The sequence below is a fragment of the Micromesistius poutassou genome, assembly GCF_964030765.1.
Source record: "Micromesistius poutassou genome assembly, chromosome: 7".
Taxonomy (NCBI): Eukaryota; Metazoa; Chordata; class Actinopteri; order Gadiformes; family Gadidae; genus Micromesistius; species Micromesistius poutassou.
The window spans coordinates 18,170,848-18,194,028 of NC_140277.1; the positions used below are offsets into that span (position 1 = coordinate 18,170,848).

At 44.3% G+C, this 23,181-nt stretch overlaps 2 protein-coding genes across 4 annotated transcripts in view; one reads left to right on the forward strand and one right to left on the reverse strand.

Moving 5' to 3' along the window:
* The window catches only part of LOC311350711 (uncharacterized protein), an 82,711-nt gene that overhangs the window by 11,158 nt on the left and 48,372 nt on the right, over positions 1–23,181 (reverse strand). The gene's annotated exons all lie outside the window — the stretch shown is intronic.
* Positions 11,188–23,181, forward strand: part of LOC311350687 (NLR family CARD domain-containing protein 3-like) — a gene marked incomplete at its 3' end in the record, with an annotated part of 90,117 nt that continues 78,123 nt past the window's right edge. For 2 of the 3 annotated variants that reach the window (XR_014636670.1, XM_084470750.1), the window contains exons 1-5: positions 11,188–11,369; positions 11,569–13,360; positions 13,589–13,762; positions 14,206–14,379; positions 14,866–14,912. Coding sequence is in view for 2 of the 3 variants with exons in the window: in XM_084470750.1 (XP_084326876.1) it covers positions 11,324–11,369; positions 11,569–13,360; positions 13,589–13,762; positions 14,206–14,379; positions 14,866–14,912 (2,233 nt within the window). The remainder of the gene's footprint in view (positions 11,370–11,568; positions 13,361–13,588; positions 13,763–14,205; positions 14,380–14,865; positions 14,913–23,181) is intronic. The other variant, XM_084470751.1, reaches the window with a different exon arrangement.

Sequence of the window (23,181 nt, forward strand, 5' to 3'; positions counted from 1 at the left end):
GTGTGTGTGTGTGTGTGTTTGTGTGTGTGTGATTAATATCATTATGTTGGTAGATACTGCAGTAATCAGTGTGGATTCAAAGGCGTCAGAAAAAAACATTTTTTTTTTTGCCTCCACCACCAGCCTCTGTGTTTGATTGATTGATTGGTTAATTGGTTAATTGATTGCTTTATGGGTTCGCAAACCCCGTTTTAACTAAAGGTACACTAAAAAATAAATAAATCATAAATCAAAATAAAAGCTCACATTAGAATTGTTATGATATTTTAATCCAGGAAAGGCCGCCGAGACAGGATCGCTTTTAACTCACTTTGTTTGGTAAAGGTTTTGGTCTATTGTCTATCGTCTATGAAACAAAATGAGGGGAATGGTATATAACACGCGCGGAGCGTCTCTAAGCTTGGCATCTAGGATACGCCGCCGAGAGATTCTGCCCGCCTCTGTTCAGCTGTTGCTTTTTATAAACAGGTAAAAGTAAACTTCTTCTACGGCTCTAAAAACTTGCTCACTTCCTCTGTGTGTCCGTTGCTGCCCCTATGTGTAAATGTTGTAACTTTGTTAAATGTGCTCAGTACTGCCCTCTGAGGTTGTGTTAGAGTATTACTGCCTAATTTGTTAAATGTGCTCAGTACTGCCCTCTGAGGTTGTGTGAGAGTATTACTGCCTAATTTGTCAAATGTGCTCAGTGCTGCCCTCTGGCGATTGTGAGGGGAAATTACCTCTAAACTATGCTCGGTGCTGCTTCATGTGGCTATGTGAGAGTATTACAGCTAAAATGTATCAAAGGGAATATTACAACTAAAATATGTCACAGAATTCAACAGTCCACTTCTCAGTGGGTGAAGCCGTGAGGCCGTTCTCAGTGTTTGCCAACATTGTCCTGAGTAGCCTGTCCCGTATGGACGAGTATCATGAAGAGCTGCAACTCTCTGAGGAGTTCTTAGAAAAAGCTTCCTCATGAGCAGCAGCATTCACGTTGTGACTCTTATCAACGGCTGAAAACATTTTAATAAATTGTTTGTTTAAATAATTGTTTAAATAAAAGTCCTTAAAGTGGCATCTCGAAGATTTTCGCCGCGTTCTACTGATAATGTCTGACTAGCATCGGCCACTAGGCGGGTCTGAACTATAATTGACCGCCACCAAACCAGTGCTCTAGGAGAGGATCCCAGTCTCACCAGTGACTCACCACCTCAACCAGTGCTCTAGGAGAGGATCCCAGTCTCACCAGTGGCTCACCACCTCAACCAGTGGAACCATCGCTTGAGAAGGAGAGACGCTCACTCTTCAAACTGTCACTTCCTCCTCGTATTCAGAAGGATCTGTCATAACGTTACTGGTTTTCAGGTCATCTGTCACTTGGACTAAATTTACATGAAATAGCTTCATGTTAATTGTGGGACATCTAATAAAGAAAATAATAAGGCCCGTCTAGGTGTGTCATTAATATACGTCATCACGGGGAAGAGCCCAGATGCTAGCTCATGGTTGAGCCAACTTCAGGTTGCTAGCTAGAGTAGCTAACAGTAGTTCTCTCTAACGTCTCTTGTGAATGTGATATTTATTGTGTTTCACTGTTCCTTGTTGAATTGTCTCTCCACTCCCACATCCTGGATGTCGTAGTCAGTGTGTGAATTAAGGGGGAGCAGGGGGAGCTATAGCTCCCCTAGTGGTGATTTGAGCTCCCCTGGAAACATGGTTTGTGAAATTTTGGGGGAGCTCTAAAGTATTGATATCATAGCCAAATAAATGCTATTTTGGGCATGGTTTTTCTCAAATGTGGTAAAATAAGTAAAATAAAATTATATTTTGAGTTTATGTTTCATGAAAAAACGTAGTCTAATGCTTGTCATTACCGCGCTAGAGCTGCTCGAAGCGTGAGTTAGAGTGAGTCGAGTTAAATAGGCAGGTAGGGATGGGCGTGTTCTGTGGCTTTAAAAGCCCACCCCCTTCATCTATGTGTGATCAGCTGCTGCCCCCTCGTGGCTATGTGCAAGTGTTACAGCTTATGTTATATGTACTCGGTACTGTGGCTATGGGAGAATATTACCTCTTAACCAATAAATGTGCTCGGTGCTGTTCCCTGTGGCTATGGGAGGATATTATGGCTGAAATATGTTACAAATGACACGCCCTCTTGTGATGTCACCGTCTCTCAACAGCTACAAAACATCTTGTAGGGGGAAGGAGACTGTGACATCACAAGAGGGCGTGTTACTGGCACCTCTTGATGCCAACTAAACCGTTCCTAACGAGAGGAGATATGTGTTATGTTAATGAGTTTGGCTGCCAGTCAGGAGAAGGCCTCACCAGGAAATAGCTGCTGCTGGAACCGCCCTAACGACCGACTGACACCATGAGACACATCTTCATCAGGGAGAAACCGACTCCAGCCTTAAGATACAGACCAGCACATAGGAATCAGACAACATGGACCTGCCACCCTTATGGACCCTTTATCACATTATTGAATACATTCAGTTAATAATCAGTGGAACTTCACCCCTACCAGAGCAGACCTTTTATGAACATTCAACATTATCACTTATTTATTACATTTATCTTATTTTATGTCCAGTCTTTTCCTTTCTTACTCTTAATAATGAGCAGAAACTGTGAAGAAGCTGAGATCTAAACCGGTATAAACCTGTACTGTTTTAACCTTCTGTGTTTAAAATGCTTTTCCAATGAAAACCCATTAAGGTGAAGGTCAGCCACCGTCTCGCTGTGTTTGAGATCAACAGAGTGATGGTATGAATGGAGGCGCGGCCGCCACAGGTTTGGTATGAGGAAGAAGACGTGTGGTGAGGATTTGATCTTTGTGAGATTGTACTGATCACCTGGAACACAGGAGAGGCCTTCTCTAGGTCACGTGTTTCTATTCTCTACATTATCTACATTTATCTCTTCATGGAAATCATGGGAACACTTTACAATAAGGGTGCATTAATTAACCATTAATTAACTTTAGTTAATGCAGTCATGAGCATTAACAGTTAATGAATAGTAATAATTAAATTATGGTGTTCATGTTTACTAACAATGTCCATATTAACTAAATACACATGTGAGCAATGTGTATTTAGTTCCCCATACTATAATAATGGTTATTACTGCATTTACTACTGTGAATTAATAGTTACTATACCATTAGTTAAATGTTAGTTAATTCACTAATGTTAATGAATGTTTCATTAATGTATGGTAAAGTGTAAAGTGGGCGATGCATCAGAGTGTCTCTACCTGCTGTTTGAACCATCAAGTGTCTCTTTGTATTTCTCTGAGCTTCTAGACATCACAGCTCTGTCCATCGTTCCTATTTTAATAAAGTGGTTATTCTTCATCACTGAGTGAAGTTATGGAACAGCAGCCTATAAGAGGTTAATCTGACAGGAGTTTAAACTGGGAGGGGAACTGGACCAACTGGTTGGTTCACATCATTCTTTCCTTGTTGTTGTGTTGGACGGTTTGGTGCTGAGCTCTTCATCACAGCAGGGAGAAGACGAGGTACTGTAGTCACCACGCTCCGTCATATCATAATTCATAGGTTGTATTTATGAAAACATAATGTAATGTAATGTTACTGCTTTGTAAACTTTGGTCTACTTGACACTTCTCACATTGTTAATTAATTGGTTTGTATGTTGACATTTATTGCCATGAAAACTGTATTCATCTTTATTCAAATTATTCATCAAATAAGGATTTGAATATTATTACTATTAATAACATAATGATCATTTTAATTGTACTATTCTCATTATTGTCATTGTGCGTGCATTCAACGTCATGAGGACGTCCGTTTAGGTCGTCAGTCAGACTGGTTCAACAGGACAGAAAACCTCAGAGGATGATTTCCTCATAGTGAGCGTATCTGTCTTCTGGTTCCCCTGCAGACGCACTTGAAGCCCTGAGACGTTGTGTGTGAGTGATAAAGTTATCAGTGGTTTGTAGTAAACACTGGGCAGCGTCTCCACGTCTTTCCCCTCATTGAGACCGAGAGCAGCAATGAACAGCAATGAGCGGCAATAAGCAGGTTCTAGAAAAGCAGGGAATAACCAAACGCTGAATGACCAGAGAAACAATGTGTAGTTGTGTTTGTGTCCAGGTCTCCAGTCTACTATGGATGAGGAGAGAGAGGAGAGAGAGGAGGGGGGTCCTACCTCTAAGACCACTCTGTCTGGGGAACATGTCCTCCAGAGCCAAGCTAGGAGGTAAGAAGAGGATCTCTCTGTCTGTGACTGTTGTCCATCTCAGAGCTCAGCAGTGATACATCATGACTCCATCATTAGTCTGAGTGGCTCAGAATTCTCAATAATGGCAATAACATGTGAAGAGAAGTCAGTTTAAAACCCTAAATCATGTGTACTGGAGTGGTCCAAGCTAGATGGAGCAGGTTGTTAGACCCCTTGATTGTTGGAGGGGCCACCAGATTGAAGGAATACACTCCTCGATGTCAGATTACTTATTTAATGACAAAGATGAAGAAGCCCTACAGCAATACACAAAATAACAACATAAGCTACAGCCAGTAATTCCTACATACACATGTCTAACATAAATATCAGCAGGAACTTAACAGCTTAATATTCAACCTCCGTAACAGGAACGTCTGTAATGCTGGCAAACACAATAAGGCGACTCCTAACTGAGCCGGTCAGCGGTCTTTAACCCAATGCTGCCCCCTAGTGGCCGGCGGTAAACTCTGCACAGATTGTAAATGGTAAATGGACTGCATTTATACTGCGCTTTTTTTAACCAGCGGCCACTCAAAGCGCTTTACAATTATTGCCAACATTCATCCATTCATGCACACATTCACACACTGACGGCGGAGTCAACCACTGACCAACCAATGACTCCATCATTAGTCTGAGTGGCTCAGAACAGGACTGATCCAGTTTAAAACCCTAAATCATGTGTACTGGAGCGGTCCACTCTGGATAGAGCAGGTTGTTAGACAGCCTGATTGTTGAGGTTCCACCAGAACGTTGGTACATTAAGAAGAGAACAATGTTCAAATGTTCTGGAAGGCTGTTTATACCCTGCACAGCTTTTAATATTATAATATTATTGTTTGAATATGACTACTCTATGCTCTATAGCTCTTTTATTGAATCATTATAATGTAATAACTTACTTACCAGCTTTTCTTTCTTTCTTTATTTTTCATATTTTACGTTGTTCAAATGTCTTATCTTGCATGTTTTATGTATGGACTATTGTTTCATGTCATTGGGTGTGTGCTTTCAGAGATAAATTGATGATGAGGATGATGGATTGGTTTAGAGATGGGAATCAGTCTATTGGACCAAGGTAAGGTAACCATTAGATTATAAAAGACATCAACCAAACATGTATGAGTTCTGAATCACAGATGGTTGTTGTTTATCTAGAAGAGTCCAGCAGGAGAGAGCAGACTCCCCTGGACCCAGCTGTGTCTCCATGAAGAGTGACCTCGCTATGGAACTACCTGTCAGGTTTAAAGATGGACATCAGCCTACTGAGCCAAGGTAAGGATCTGTCAGATTATTAAATGCATCAGACAAACATCCTGAGTCCTGAATCACATATGGTTGTTGTTGTTTATCTAGAAGAGAACAGCTTAGTTTGTTTACAGCTTTTAAAAACATTGGATTCAGCCCAACATTCATTAACCCAGTGGCTCACAAACTATGATCTCTTCTCCTTTGACATGAAGAAGGTCTTAAACAAGGAGATCCGTTATCAGCCTGGTGGTGGCTATCTGTAAGATCACAATGTACCAGGTATTAAAGAGGTCAATACGAGACATAAGTCAATGATATGTGCAGATAATATTCTTGCCCTAGTGTCAGAACCCATCTGGGAAAACCCAGTCTCCTATAAGACCGTCATACCTTTACCATCAGGGGTATGGTCCAATAGTCTCAGCCACCAGACAGGAACCTCTGTGGTTCCTGGAGGGTCTACTGAGTACCCTATGAAGACCCTCCCCTTAGTGGACGTGGATAAACCTGGTTAAACCCTAAACTACCTCCATTCACAGGCAGGGTTCTGGTTAAACCCTAAACTACCTCCATTCACAGGCAGGGTTCTGGTTAAACCCTAAACTACCTCCATTCACAGGCAGGGTTCTGGTTAAACCCTAAACTACCTCCATTCACAGGCAGGGTTCTGGTTAAACCCTAAACTACCTCCATTCACAGGCAGGGTTCTGGTTAAACCCTAAACTACCTCCATTCACAGGCAGGGTTCTGGTTAAACCCTAAACTACCTCCATTCACAGGCAGGGTTCTGGTTAAACCCTAAACTACCTCCATTCACAGGCAGGGTTCTGGTTAAACCCTAAACTACCTCCATTCACAGGCAGGGTTCTGGTTCAACTATGGAAGAACATTACTACCATTCTTTAAAAAAATGTAAAGCCATTGAATTCATAAAACTGAAATATTATATTTTGAAAACAGGTCATCTGAATTCATTTGTTTTGAAATCCGACTACAAATTAACAAAAGTGCAATGTTTACTAATTCAGATGCAAAAATTGTATTTGCAGATATTCAAAATAAGATATTCATTACTCATATTCAACTGGTCAAAAAACGAACCAGAAAGTTGAAGCCATAAAATGTAAAGCTGCAGTAGCAGGGCATACCAAGGACAGGCCTAATCAATGGAGGCTGCCATCCAGGATCCTAAACTAAAGTCAGGGGGTGGAGGGCTGGGTCTGCAGCCCAGACTCTTCATGGAACTCTTCCTTAGGCCAGCTGGCCTCCTGAGAACCTTCCTCTACTAGAACGCTCCATGGAGGGGAGAGGAGAACCTATTTACACATGAACACACAGCCAGAAGGACGGTTCCAGCTCATGAACCCATTATATCCAGCGTTTAGCTTTAGATATGACTACTTCATGCCCTAAACTACTTTTATTGTATCTCTATAATGTAATAACTTGAAAAGCAATAAATCATTTGAATCAAAAAATATGTAGAAGAGTCCAGCCGGACAAATCTATTAGACCAAGGTAAGGTAACCGTTAGATTATAAAATACATCAACCAAACATCTATGAGTTCTGAATCACAGATTGTTGTTTATCTAGAAGAGTCCAGCAGCAGAGAGCAGACTCCCCTGGACCCAGCTGTGTCTCCATGAAGAGTGACCGCTCTATGGATCAACCTTTCAGGTTTAAAGATGGACATCAGCCTACTGAGCCAAGGTAAGGATCTGTCAGATTATTAAATACATCAGACAAACATCTGTTTATACCCTGCACAGCTTTTAATATTATAATCTATTATTTTAATATGACTACTCTATGCTCTATAGCTCTTTTATTGAATCATTATAATGTAATAACTTACTCCGGCCACCAGCTTTTCTTTCTTTCTTTATTTTTCATCTTTTACGTTGTTCAAATGTCTTTTTATCTTGCATGTTTTATGTATGGACTATTGTTTCATGTCATTGGGTGTGTGCTTTCAGAGATCATTTTGGTTGAGGAGGCCAATCACACTTAATGTTCTGATTATTTATGTCTGTTGAAAAACAATAAAACATTTCATTCCCAGAAGAGTCCAGCAGCAGCAGACAGCAGACCCCCCTAGACCCAGCCCTGTCTCCATGAGGAGGGCCTGGTTTATGGATGCATAAAAATATCTAGAAGAGTCCAGCAGCAGAGATTTATTAGGGACCGAGCCAAACTTGGCAAGGACCCTATTGAAACCCTCGTGATTCTTCTTATTAGGGACCGAGCCAAACATGGCAAGGTCCCTATTGAAACCCTCGTGATTATTCTTCTTCTTCTTATTTTCCCTCATCTTCGACTGCATTTTGGACCCATGCTCTAAACCCCACCGGAAGTCGGAAATTTTAATTTTTTCATTTTCACTCTCGGCGGCCATTTTGAATTTTTTTCACTTTTTTGCCTTGTATTTGAATGAACTCCTCCTAGGGAATTTATCGGATCTGCTTCAAAATTGGTCAGTACAGTCATGAAGTGGTGCTAAACCAAAATCGTGCTATTTGTGACTGTACGTTGAAGGGCGTGTCCGTGGCATGCCGTCAAAGTTGGCCATTTTTTAATTCCGTCGCCTTGTATTTGAACTAACTCCTCCTAGGGAATTTATCGGATCTGCTTCAAATTTGGTCAGTACAGTCATGAAGTGGTGCTGAACCAAAATCGTGCTATTTGGGACTGTACGTTGAAGGGCGTGTCCGTGGCGTGATGTCAAAGTTGGCCATTTTGAATGGAATTTCACTTTTTCGCATTGTATTTGAACGAACTCCTCCTAGGGAATTTATCGGATCTGCTTCACAATTGGTCAGTACAGTCATGAAGTGGTGCTGAACCAAAATCGTGCTATTTGTGATTGTACGTTGAAGGGCGTGGCCGTGGCGTGCCGTCAAAGTTGGCCGTTTTGAATTCCGTGGTCTTATTTTCGCTTTTTTCCCCTTGTATTTGAACGAACTCCTCCTAGGGTATTTATCGGATCTGCTTCACAATTAGTCAGTACAGTCAAAACATGGTGCTCAACCAACGCCGTGTTATTTGTGACTGTACATTGAAGGGCATGGCCGTGGCGTGCTGTCAAAGTTGGCCATTTTTAATGGAATTCTTTCACTTTTTCGCCTTGTATTTCAACTAACTCCTCCTAGGGAATTCATCGGATCATTGATGTAGGGTTAATGAACATGTAATTCAGTTAAATGTGGTCTTACATGTTAATGTCAAAACAATCAGTAGGACACCACAGGGCACCTCTGCTTCTACAGATTACATAAATTCGCGAATTTTTTTTAAAACTGCGCTTTTTTAAAACTGCGCGCAGTGATGAACGGGACCTCGTGCCGGCTTGCGGCTGCGTCACGTGCGGTCCTAACATGTGCACATCTTGCCAGCACACATGTTACGACGGCACGTGACGCGGCCGCAAGCCGGCGCAAATTTTTTTTTAAACTGCGCGCAGTGATGAACGGGACCTCTTACCGGCTTGCGGCTGCGTCACGTGCGGTCCTAACATGTGCACATCTTGCCAGCACACATGTTAGGACGGCACGTGACGCGGCCGCAAGCTGGCGCGAGGTCCCGTTCATCACTGCGCGCAGTTTTAATTTATTTTTATTTTTTTGTTTTATAGTTTCAGACCTTCCCCACATTGTAGATGGCACATCAAAGAAGAGAGGAGAAGCCCAAAGGGGAAATCTTCTCCTTTACGACCCTTTTGTCCCAACACCTAGATGTGTCTGTGTCCTTATCAAGAAGAACAGTGCCTATGGAGATTTCTTCTGTTTTACGACTCTTTTGTTTCAAATCCCAGATGTCTCTCTTTGCGACGGTTTCACCCAAGCACAATGATCAATGAATAGATGAGAGGCAAGTGAGCAAGACATCAAAGGAATGAACAAGGCTGAAACTGAGGACAATACAAGTTATACAAGAACAGACAAACTTATAAAACAGGTCAAACAACAGGTCAAACATGTGGATTTTTCTATCACAGTATTCAAGTGGGCGATGGAATAAGAGGGAATGTTATTTGCAGATGATCTTCTTGCGCTAGTCTCAGAAACCACCTGTAAACTCACATCTCATTTTGAATTAATTTATTAATTCTCCTGATTTTCAGAATGCAAAGTAAACTGGTCCAAATCTGAAGCCTTCCATCGTCATCCCTCTACCCCAAAGCTCTTTTCAAACAGGGCCTAAGAATGGCTTCAGATGTCTTAATGTTCCCTCCTCACCGTCAGATCTCCTGAAAGTATTGTGTGTGTGTGTGTGTGTGTGTGTGTGTGTGTGTGTGTGTGTTCTCCACAGACACCAGAGGAGGTCAAAGGTTCCCAGTGGTCCGTCTGTACAGCAGCAGCACACAGAGTTGAAGGTGTGTAAATGTACAACACTGAGTTCAGCAGTGATGCCACTAACGCGCTACTTAGTAACGCGTTAGTGGCATCACTACTCTAATCTGACTACTTTTTTTCAGTAACGAGTAGTCTAACGCGTTACTATTTCCAAACCAGTAATCAGTTTAAAGTTACTTATCCAAGTCACTGTGTGTTACTATTTTTGTCATTTTCCTTAGTAAAAATATATGTTTGCTTTCTTCTTGCGTCTCGGGGTGACGTACGCGACAAATCACGTTTTCTCCAGAAGACGTCAACTCACGTGTAGTAGGCTATAACGCGACACAAACGTAAACAACAATGGAGGGAGGAGAGAGATGCGTGTTTTCCAGCTGGAAATACAGGCACTATTTTGAGTTTGTGTCAGCTAAAGATGGCAATGTTAAGGTTAGTTGGCGACTCGGCGCGGTAACCCTGGCGCGTCAACTCCGGCAGCCCGTAATCCCGTACAACCCCCCCCCCATCAACAATTCCGCCCGCGGACCCTGTTATAATGTAATGTCCCCAGTTAATGTAATGCAATTGGCCCGCCGGTTTATCGCATCCCAGCGTTAACGCGTTGACGCACGTCTCGGCGCGGTACTCAGGGGCGTACTTAGTCATTTGGGGGCCCAAGGCAAACCCAGTCATTGGGGCCCTCCACATTCTCGTTCTGCACTGTATATATATATATATATATATATATCGTGATATATATATTTCCTGAATCAAGCCTGCACATGCGCAGTAACATGGAATAGTCCATTGCATGAGAAGGGAGGGGGGGGCAGTAAAAAGATCATGATAGATTAAGCATTTTTATGGATTTTTAAGCGATCCCGCTACTCCCCCCCCCCTCAAACACAGCTGAATGCCATTAGATGCCTATTGTGTCAGGAGATACATGGTTGACGTTACTGTTTAAAATGAACTTCCATAAAGTGAGTATTGGCCCCCTGCTGCCTCATTTTTATTTTGAGGCAGCAGGGGGTGCTGTCGGCAGCTGCTGAATGTAACTAATAAAGTAACCTTGTAATCTTGTTCTTGTAACTTAGTTACTTTAGAAACCAAGTAATCTAGAGCTAACAGTCTGATGCTAACAGTCTGGAGCTAACAGTCTGGAGCTAACAGTCAGTCTGGAGCTAACAGTCAGTCTGGAGCTAACAGTCTCCAGGCTTCCCTCTTCAGACCAGCAGGACGTGAATCCAGGACAGACGCTTCTGATGTCCTCAGTTAGTTCACAGTAAAGTTCTCATTGATGTTTGTTCTGTTCCAGCGGATCAAGGAGAACGCACACGCTTTTCTAGACAAGGAGGTGGAGAAGCTCTGGAGGGTTCTCTTCCCAGATTACCCACAATGCTCAGGGAGCCAGAGGGAGGAGGAGGAGGAGGTGGATGGTGAGGAAGAGGAGCAGAGGAGGCGCGCCAGAGAGGGAGTGGAAGACATCACACTGCTCTGCATGAAGCAGTTGAAGCTGGAGGAGCTGGCCGACACACTGAGGAGCAGTAAGATACTCTTATTTTCAAAAAAGATTAGGAGGATACCCTTATTGTGAAACCGAGCAGTAGGATAATGTTTTTTTTTTAATTAGATAAGGAAAATGCTCTTACTTTGTAAAAGAGCAGCGAGATACTCTTGTTTGGAGAAAAAAAAAGAGCAGTACGATTTTGAGACTTTGATTCTTCTGATGTTTAATTTTTTTAGAAACAGTTGCTGCTGAGTGCCAACGTAAAGTCAAGTCTCATCTGAAGGAGATGACCCAGTGTGTGTTGGAGGGAATAGCTAAAGCAGGAGAGTCAAGACCTCTGAATGAGATCTACACAGAGCTCTACATCACAGAGGGAGGCAGTGGAGAGGTCAACAAGGAACATGAGGTCAGACTGATTGAAACAGCTTCCAGGAAACCAGCCAGAGAGGAAACACCAATCAGATGTGAAGACATCTTTAAACCCTTACCTGGAAAACAAATCAGGACAATAATGACAACTGGAGTGGCCGGCATTGGTAAAACCATCTTAACACACAAGTTCGCTCTTGACTGGGCTGAAGGCAAAACCAACCACGACATACACTTCATATTTCCTTTCACTTTCAGAGAGCTGAATTTACTGAGAGATAAAAGTTTTAGCTTTGTGGAACTTCTTCAACATTTCTTTATTGAGACCAAAGAAGCAGGAATCTGCAGATACGACCGGTTCCAAGTTGTCTTCATCTTGGATGGTCTGGATGAGTGCAGACCTCCTCTGAACTTCCAGAACAACCCGATCTGTACTGATGTCACAGAGTCCACCTCGGTGGACGTGCTGCTGACAAACCTCATCAGGGGCAACCTGCTTCCCTCCGCTCGCATCTGGATAACCACACGCCCTGCAGCAGCCAATCAGATTCCTGGTGATTGTGTTGACATGGTGACAGAGGTGAGAGGGTTCACCAACCCACAGAAGGAGGAGTACTTCAGGAAGAAATTCAGAGACGAGAAGATAGCCAGCAAAATCATCGCCCACGTCAAGACATCACGAAGCCTCCACATCATGTGTCACATCCCAGTCTTCTGTTGGATCACGGCTACAGTTCTGGAGGACTTCTTCAAAACAACCCAGGGAGAGGAAGAGATGCCCAAGACAATGACTCAGATGTACAGCCACTTCCTGAGGGTTCAGTCCATACAGGGGGACAGGAAATATCATGGGAGAGCTGAAACAGATCATCACTGGAGTTCAGAGAGCAGGGAGATCATTGTTTCTCTGGGAAGACTGGCTTTTAACCAGTTGGAGAAAGGCCACCTGATATTCTATGAGGCAGACCTGACAGAGTGTGGCATCGATATCACAGCAGCCTCAGAGTACTCAGGAGTGTTCACCCAGATCTTTAAAGAGGAGTGTGGGCTGTACCAGGACAGGGTGTTCTGCTTTGTCCATCTGAGCATCCAGGAGTTTCTGGCTGCCCTTTATGTCTTTAAGACCTTCATCGACACAGGTGTCAATCTGCTCTCAGAAGATCAACCATCCAGGTGGTCTACTCTTATTAGAAAGAAATCTGATCTCCTCTACCAGAGTGCTGTGGACAAGGCCTTACAGAGTGAGAACGGACACCTGGACTTGTTCCTCCGCTTCCTCCTGGGCCTCTCTCTGAAGACCAATCAGAGTCTCCTACGAGGTCTGCTGAGAGAGACAGGAAGTAGCTCACAGACCAATCAGAGTACAGTGTCTTACATAAAGAAGAGGATAAGTGGAGATCTCTCTCAAGAGAAAAGCATCAATCTGTTCCACTGTCTGAATGAGCTGAACGACCGTTCTCTAGTGGAGGAGATCCAACAGTACCTGACATCAGGAAGTCTCTCCAGAGAATCTCTCTCTCCTGCTCAGTGGTCAGCTCTGGTCTTCATCTTACTGACATCAGAAGAGGAGCTGGAGGTGTTTGACCTGAAGAAATACTCTGCTTCAGAGGAGGGTCTTCTGAGGCTGCTGCCAGTGGTCAAAGCCTCCAAAACATCTTTGTAGGTTCACTTATAACATGTTTTACAATACACACAACACAATATACATAATATTACAATATACAAGTTATTATAATATACAAAACATCTTTGTAGGTGCTCTAAGAACTTGTATTACAATACACTAAAATTTAATCTAAGTATAGTGTTGCTGAGTATTTAGAGACAGTTACTTTGTTCATGTATAAATTAAAATGGTTTAACATGTTCCTGTCTGTTTGTGTGAAGGCTGAGTGGCTGTAATCTGTCAGAGAGATGCTGTGAAGCTCTGGCCTCAGTTCTCAGCTCCAAGTCCTCTAGTCTGAGAGAGCTGGACCTGAGTACCAATGATCTGCAGGATTCAGGAGTGAAGCTGCTCTCTGCTGGACTGAGGAGTCCACACTGTACACTGGAAACTCTCAGGTCAGTTTTAGTCAATGTGCAAAAACAATTAAACTAATTGTGGTATGAAATGTATTAATAATTACAATGGCAGTTTTACATAATGTGCAAACAGTTACGCCACAATGTTCCATATCAGAAGACATTTGACAGATTTCAAGTCGCCATTTTTGTTGATATAATGAGACTTATGTTATATTATTCAGTTATTCAGTGTGTAAATGATTGTTGAAGTTAAAGTTCTTCGTTACATTTTTGGATTTTTGGGAAATTATTTTGGACGTTCTGACCATAGACTGAATAGCTGTTGACTCTCGCCAATACATTTACACTGGTCTGTTCCCTGTTATCAAGACATTTTTACACAATGGTTCAGCATGTGTTGAACGTGTGTGTGTGTGTGTGTGTGTGTGTGTGTGTGTGTGTGTGTGTGTGTGTGTGTGTGTGTGTGTGTGTGTGTGTAGGTTGTCTGGCTGCCTGGTCACACAGGAAGGCTGTTTTTCTCTGGCCTCAGCTCTGAGCTCCAACCCCTCCCATCTGAGAGAGCTGGACCTGAGCTACAATCACCCAGGAGACTCAGGAGCTGCGCTGCTCTCTGCTGGACTGGAGGATCCACACTGGAGACTGGACACTCTCAGGTATGGAGAGGACAGCTCACCACTCAGGGACAATGTCTCCTACAAGGATCAGTGGAACATGTTACTGTTATATAACTAGATAATGTGCTCTCATTTAGAAACAACAGTTATGTTAATATTTCAGTTTTTGAAGATGGCATGCTGCTCTCTTTGTTAACATGTGAATAATGTTTCCCTGTCTAAAGACAACATGCTGCTCTCTCTTTGTTAACATGTGAATAATGTTTCCCTGTCTAAAGAGAACATGCTGTTCTCTCTTTGTTAACATGTGAATAATGTTTCCCTGTCTAAAGACAACATGCTGCTCTCTCTTTGTTAACATGTGAATAATGTTTCCCTGTCTAAAGACAACATGCTGCTCTCTCTTTGTTAACATGTGAATAATGTTTCCCTGTCTAAAGACAACATGCTGCTCTCTCTTTGTTAACATGTGAATAATGTTTCCCTGTCTAAAGACAACATGCTGCTCTCTCTTTGTCTCCCCAGTGTGGAGCACGGTGGAGTGCGGAGGATGAAACCAGCTCTAATGAAGTGTAAGTGTCTGTTTAGTTTGATTCATCTCAACACACACTAACTATAGAGATGGAAAGTCCATCCACACAGCAGGAGGTGACGTCGGTTCAGTCAAATCATCCTGGGAATGAAGATGATGGTGGACATCACCTTCATCAAACTGTTGATGTATAATAATTATATTCTAGAATAATCTATATTTCGTTCTCCTTTGATATTTGCTTCCTAGTGAATGTTACGCAGCATTAAGAAATATTAACCGTGAGCGGCCAGCCGTACGAGGGCTGAAACGTGTGCGAGTTTGACCCCCGTGTGCAGGGTTCGAAATTAACTTTTTTGATTACCAGCCAATTGGGCTGGTAACTTTCTAAAGTTACCAGCCAATCAGAATTTCCACTAGCCAGATTTTTTGTTGATATTTGTTGTTGATATTCTCAATGTCATCCCCTGCCTCCTTCCCCTTCTCGCCCCCAGACGTCTGTCCAACCAACCACCGCCGCGTTTAGTTTAACGCGGTGGTTCTCAAACTTTTTCGGTCATCCCCCACTTTGGACAAGGGGGGATTTTCAAGCCCCACCTGCCCCCATCGCCCCAACACAATGCTAATGAAATACGCCAAGCTTAACATTTCCAAATTTATTGAAGCAACATCAAGTTACATCATGTTGTATCTAAATTCTAACTAAATAGCATCAAATAACATCAAGTTCAACAATAGAGAAAATAAAAGTGCAGCTGAAAGAAAAAAGAGCGAGACTTCTCCGGTGCTGGATCTGATGCCTATTCAGGAGCGGAGGAGGGGTGGGGGGGGGGGTCGGGGCGCTCGGGCGGAGTCTCTCCTAGGGCACAATTCAGTGTAGAACCGGCCCTGGTAACGGTGTCTTGTTCTCCCCTCAGATGCCTGTGAACTCACACTGGACCCAAACACAGCCAGCAGACGACTCTCTCTGTCTGAGGACAACAGAAAGGTGACGCTGGTTAAAGAGCGGCAGCCGTATCCTGATCACCCAGAGAGATTTGACCGCTGGCTCCAGGTGTTGGGAAGAGAGGTTCTGACTGGTCGCTGTTACTGGGAGGTAGAGAGGGAAGGAGGTGTTAATGTAGGAGTGACATACAGAGGAATCACAAGGAGAGGAAATGGTGATGACAGCAAGATTGGAGGGAACAACAAGTCCTGGGGTCTTTATTGTTATGATGACCGTTACTCTGCCCAGCACAACAATATAAGAACCTCCATCCGTCTCCCCCCTGCTGGCTCTAACAGAGTAGGAGTGTATCTGGACCGGCCTGCTGGCACTCTGTCCTTCTACAGAGTGTCCCCAGGTGGAGGAGGGTCCTCAGACACACTGACACACATCCACACCTTCAGGACCTCCTTCACCCAAGAGGACCTCCTCCCTGGGTTTGTGTTTACGCAGTCTAGTATCTCAGTCTCTCTGAGTCAGTTGTAGTGACACACACACACACACACACACACACACACACACACACGTTTTTTTTTTTTACTCAAAAGATATAAATATGCAATAGGGAATTCATTATCCTCAATATCATATCTTTGGCTTCCTCTACAGTTATTAAAAATATTATGCATTGAGCTTCCTCTACAGTTAGAAAGATTAATTGTTCAGATGGAGAGTTTGATGATGAAAGCTATTTTAAAAAGGTGTGTTTTCAGTGATGCTCAATAAATCGCTCAGTTATCAGTAATTATTACATTTCTATCTTTAGTGATCGCTCTATTGGTAAATTCTGTAGTATATTTGTATCAAACACGTTATTATTCTTGTACAAACACAGTCAAGTTACTTTATATTATGTTGATGTTGATTTGATTCATGATGATGATTTAAACAGTCCTTAACTTGACTGAAACAAGCAGGGTCATGGATCGGATAGATAGTGTATTAAATGTACTGGGGTTATGAATCGGGATAGATAGTGTATTAAATGTACTGGGGTTATGAATCTGGATAGATAGTGTATTAAATGTACTGGGGTTATGAATCGGGATAGATAGTGTATTAAATGTACTGAGGTTATGAATCTGGATAGATAGTGTATTAAATGTACTGGGGTTATGAATCTGGATAGATAGTGTATTAAATGTACTGAGGTTATGAATCGGGATAGATAGTGTATTAAATGTACTGGGGTTATGAATCGGGATAGATAGTGTATTAAATGTACTGGGGTTATGAATCGGGATAGATAGTGTATTAAATGTACTGGGGTTATGAATCTGGATAGATAGTGTATTAAATGTACTGGGGTTATGAATCTGGATAGATAGTGTATTAAATGTACTAAGGTTATGAATCGGGATAGATAGTGTATTAAATGTACTGAGGTTATGGATCTGGATAGATAGTGTATTAAATGTGTTTTTTTAAAAGAGGAATTTATTCTCCAACCTACAAAAACAAATAATCATGTTTAAATGAATGATGTTTGTATGTAGTTTTTTAAACTGAAATAAAATAAAGTTGGTGCTATAACCGAGTATGGCCACTAGATGGTAGTGTTTCTAATTTATTACAATTTTATGAATTCTGAATTGTGAACACTTTTGAAATGGAAACTAACGATTGTTACCCTATGAAGTATTGATCAAGACTGGAAGAAAATAAATGAAACAATTAAATTAATAAAATCGATAACATTAATAATGTAAAAAATAAATAATGTATAAATACAGAAATAAGAGATGTGTATTCTGTCGTCTCCTGGTCCTTCTTTAGTGGTCAGTTTATAAATCCTCTGCATGGAGGGTCACTTTACAGGTGTCTCTGTGACTGAACACAGCGCTGTGTGAGTATGAATCCAACATGGAGACATTTACCAACATTTACCAACGCCTGTCTCCTTATAAATAATCTAAAAACAATAAAACCAAGACCACACCCACTGGATACTGAATAAACAATATGAAACTCCTCCCCTTGGCGAAGATACACCTGGGCACGCCCCCTATAGGCCCATATCTGTCCTTCCTGGAGACCATAAACTATAGACATGGGTCATAGCAAGGAGACCAGAAGCTAAACTACCAGAACGTAGACCCAAGACGATATACGACGGACCCACACATCCAGACACAGAACGGAAGTTTAGACGCAGAAAAGCTTCTGACTTTGTTGATAAGGGAGTTAACAATAGTTCTTTATCAACATCAGTATATCCCAGGCGGCCCTCTGCCCTCCATCCTGTTCTCTGGGCTCTAATGACGTCAGGCGCTGATCATGAAGTCTCCTTTTAACAGAAGACACGTTGATCTTCATCACCGTCCCCTCAGCCCCCCTTCCTGCATTAATTCAACGCTTTGGTTCATTTTCAGGTTCTGAAATAAACGCACTGAAACAGTTCATGATCTGTAGCTACGGCCGTCACATGACCTGAAGGCATCGTTAGCCTAAGTGGTTCGTGAAGTTCGTCGTACGAGCATCGTACAGTTTTCACACCGTTTCCCTCGTAGCTAACGAGGGCTCCAGGGGCACTCGTAGAGCGCTAAGAGCATCGTTACTATAGCCTCAGTGGAGCCACCAGCTGGACATTCAGTGGTACTGGATGTGTTTTATTAAAACAATAATCTAATAATAATAATAATCCTGACCTTTTAATAATAATCCTGACCTGAAGGTTAGAGCGTTGTGCTCAGTGGATGATGTCTAGACGTTGTTCTGATCTGAAGGTTAGAGGGTTACGCTGTATCGGTCTGGGGAGGAGGAGGAGGGAAGCATGAGAAGCAGAACATGGACAACACTTTGTTTTAGTCAGGCAGACAGACAGAACGGCAGACAGACAGACCCCTACCTCCTGAACAGCTCCTCCAGGTCCTGCTCCGGCTGGTCTTCCTGGACCCGCTCCATGAAGTCGGAGGTCCTGGGCTTCAGGTCCAAACACTAGCTAGCTTCAATGATGAGGCAGCACATAGTCTGTTGTTTGTCAACGTGCATTTGCACCTCCGTTTATCGAAGTTGTGGCATTTCCTTGGGTCCAAGTTGTTTGATAGTGTGAAACTGTAAATAAACCAATGAAAAAATGACTATGAAATAATACAAATAGATATGATGAAATATAAGCAGAAATAGTTCCTTTAAACATAGATGAACATACAAACAAAGCTTCTCCAAAGCTTACACGTGCAGATAGAGCCAATTGAACAGAGATCCTGACCATGGCTGGCTTGACAAGTACATGGCTGCCAACCTCTTAACTAATCAAGAGACCAATTAACATGTGACCTGAACAACCAATGAGAACGCAACCCTCTGAATTCACAGGAAAAGGCTGCATTCTACTCAGTGGCCTACAGGAGGCTCCAGAACCCTTAAACAGAACGCATGTAACAGTAGACTCACCGCCTGCTATTGAAAACGACACCACTGTGACAGACTAACACCGTGGGGGTTGAGTATGAGTCCATGTAACCCTGATGGGATCTGAGGACCACCACCTCAGTAACGGGTGGAGGAGGTCTCGCTACGACTCTGGAGTGTAGGGAGATACATGCTCCTCCACCTCTCCCAACATAGTTTGGCCAAGTGCTGGACTCGTCTAAATTGCTGGCGGCCTTGAAGCTAGGAGTCCTCTGCTGCTCCTGCTCTTGGGGCTGACGGCTAGGAGTCTGCTCCTGCTCTTGGGGCTGACGGCTAGGAGTCTGCTCCTGCTCTTGGGGCTGACGGCTAGGAGTCTGCTCCTGCTCTTGGGGCTGACAGCTAGGAGTCTGCTCCTGCTCTTGGGGCTAACGGCTAGGAGTCTGCTCCTGCTCTTGGGGCTGACGGCTAGGAGTCTGCTCCTGCTCTTGGGGCTAACGGCTAGGAGTCTGCTCCTGCTCTTGGGGCTGACGGCTAGGAGTCTGCTCCTGCTCTTGGGGCTGACGGCTAGGAGTCTGCTCCTGCTCTTGGGGCTGACGGCTAGGAGTCTGCTCCTGCTCTTGGGGCTGACAGCTAGGAGTCTGCTCCTGCTCTTGGGGCTGACGGCTAGGAGTCTGCTCCTGCTCTTGGGGCTGACGGCTAGGAGTCTGCTCCTGCTCTTGGGGCTGACGGCTAGGAGTCTGCTCCTGCTCTTGGGGCTGACGGCTAGGAGTCTGCTCCTGCTCTTGGGGCTGACAGCTAGGAGTCTGCTCCTGCTCTTGGGGCTGACGGCTAGGAGTCTGCTCCTGCTCTTGGGGCTGACAGCTAGGAGTCTGCTCCTGCTCTTGGGGCTGACGGCTAGGAGCTAGGTCAGGGCCAGGGGAAGGGAGTCCATCAACATTCATCTATCCAGTCTTCATCCATCATCCAACGATCATTCACCCCTCCATCCCCCCTCTCTGGTTAGAAGAAGAGTGAGGGGGATGCTAAGGTTTTAAACCTTCCTTATAAGGAAGGGAGAGGTTAAGGGTTAGGGCTAGGGGAGGGAGAGGTTAAGGGTTAGGGCTAGGGGAGGGAGAGGTTAAGGGTTAGGGCTAGGGGAGGGAGAGGTTAAGGGTTAGGGCTAGGGGAGGGAGAGGTTAAGGGTTAGGGCTAGGAGAGGGAGAGGTTAAGGGTTAGGGCTAGGGGAAGGGATAGAGCCAAGTGACACCGCCTGTTACATTAACTAGAACCTATGATGTACCAGGTGTGTATCTTACTGATACACACCTGGTACATATACTAGAATATAGTATACACCAGGTGTGTGTATCTTACTGATACACACCTGGTACATATACTAGAATATATTATACACCAGGTGTGTGTATCTTACTGATACACACCTGGTACATATACTAGAATATATTATACACCAGGTGTGTGTATCTTACTGATACACACCTGGTACATATTCTAGATGATGTTGCAGTATCACTTCTTTCAGGAGTTGTGAGTGGATAACAATAAGACGGCTTCAAGATAAAACTAGACAGGATCTACAGGGAGGGAGACAGAGAGAGAGAGAGGGAGGGGAGACAGAGAGAGAGAGAGAGAGGGAGGGGAGACAGAGAGAGAGAGAGGGAGGGGAGACAGAGAGAGAGAGAGGGAGGGGAGACAGAGAGAGAGGGAGGGGTGACAGAGAGAGAGAGAGGGAGGGGAGACAGAGAGAGAGAGAGGGAGGGGAGACAGAGAGAGAGAGGGAGGGGAGACAGAGAGAGAGAGAGGGAGGGGAGACAGAGAGAGAGGGAGGGAGGGGAGACAGAGAGAGAGGGAGGGCAGAGAGAGAGAAAGGGAGGGGAGACAGAGAGAGAGGGAGGGAGGGAGGGAGGGAGAGAGAGAGGGAGGGAGAGAGAGAGGGGAGACAGAGAGAGAGAGGGAGGGGAGACAGAGAGAGAGAGGGAGGGGAGACAGAGAGAGAGAGAGGGACGGGAGACAGAGAGAGAGAGGGAGGGGAGACAGAGAGAGAGGGAGGGGAGACAGAGAGAGAGAGGGAGGGGAGACAGAGAGAGAGAGAGGGGAGACAGAGAGAGAGAGAGGGAGGGAAACAGAGAGAGATAGGGGAGACAGAGAGAGAGAGAGGGAGGGAAACAGAGAGAGATAGGGGAGACAGAGAGAGAGAGGGAGGGGAGACAGAGAGAGAGAGGGAGGGGAGACAGAGAGAGAGAGAGGGAGGGGAGACAGAGAGAGAGGGAGGGGAGACAGAGAGAGAGAGGGAGGGGAGACAGAGAGAGAGGGAGGGCAGAGAGAGAGAGAGGGAGGGGAGACAGAGAGAGAGAGGGAGGGAGACAGAGAGAGAGAGAGAGGGGAGACAGAGAGAGAGAGAGGGAGGGAGACAGAGAGAGAGAGAGGGAGGGGAGACAGAGAGAGAGAGAGGGAGGGGAGACAGAGAGAGAGAGCGGGAGGGAGACAGAGAGAGAGAGGGAGGGAGACAGAGAGAGAGAGCGGACTCCCAGCTCCGCTCTGGACCGGACTCCCAGCCCCGCTCTGGACCGGACTCCCAGCTCCGCTCTGGACCGGACTCCCAGCTGCATCACGTTTTGAACTACACACTTTTCCCATCTAGTTTCGACTGGGTTTTTGGATTTTCGGCGCTGTTAAAGTAGCATTAATAATCAACAATCAACATCTGTACTTCACACACAAGCAATAGAAAGGAAAGCAAACCACATCACATCAGACCTCAGCCATCCCCTGCAGAAGTCTTTCCAGTTGCTACCATCAGGCCGCCGCTACAAAGTCCCCTCCTTCAGGAAAAACATTTACAGAAATGAATTTATTCCCACTGCCATCAAAATACTAAACAAACAATAACAACAGAACATAATAACCACCCCCCCCCTCCTCCACTTTAGGTGGCCATTGTAATATTTATTGATCGCACATTATAGTATTGATTGATTGCACCAGTCACTTTACCACTATTGCAAGAATGCTGTTTCTTTGTGTCAGTTTGTCTGTGGTCTTTGTGTCCTTGTTGATGTGTGTTGAGCCACGCCGAAGATGATTTTCTGTCATGTCAGATAATAAAGTTTTTCTGATTCAGATTCTTTCTCAATAAACCAGACACCAGATAAGATAAGGGGGGATCCTTGTAGCTAAAGTTCTCCGTAGAGGCTGCCTCAATGAGCTAGCAGGGGGAGAAAGGGAAGGAGAGGAAGAAGAGACTTAGACTTAAATCTAAGTCTCTAAGAAGCTCGGTGGATTCTGGGGTATGGAGGTTCCTGTTTTTTCGGAGGCCTTTTGGTACATTTTTTGCTGACGCAGCAGCTCAGCAGTTCAACAATTTAACAGCTCGATATTTTCTACATGATGGCAGCACTAGATGCGGAAGTCCTGCTCATATATGGTAGTGTCGCTGAAAGTCTGTGTTTTTTTCCATGAGCAGATGTGCATGATTGTTCCTGTTTTCTTCGGAGGCCGTCGGTATACTTAGCGTTGAAACAGCAGATCAGCAGTTACAACATTTCAGCAGTTCGATGTTTTTCACGTATGGCAGCAGTATTCCCGAGGATGTCCTGCCCATATATGGTATTGCCGCTGGAAGTCCAGTCTTTTTTATGAACAGATGGCCATGATGGTTCCGCTTTTCTTTGAGGTAGACAGTACACTTATTGTTGAAACAGCAGATCACCAATACAACATTTTAGATACATCAGATCAGTAGTTACAACAGAGTTAATTTATTGTCCTGATTAAAAGCGGACGTCCTGCCCTTGATTGGGCAGCGGGAGGCTTAGGGCTAGGTGCGTCGACGTGTGGCCCACGGGCACACAACAAGACACAGGCAGGGCGCCACCAGGGACAGGGCCCCCAGGGCCAGCCAGGAGCAGGGGTCCGAGAAGTCCCCCTCGGGGTCCGACATGCGGTGGTGCAGCATGCTGTCGGCCACATG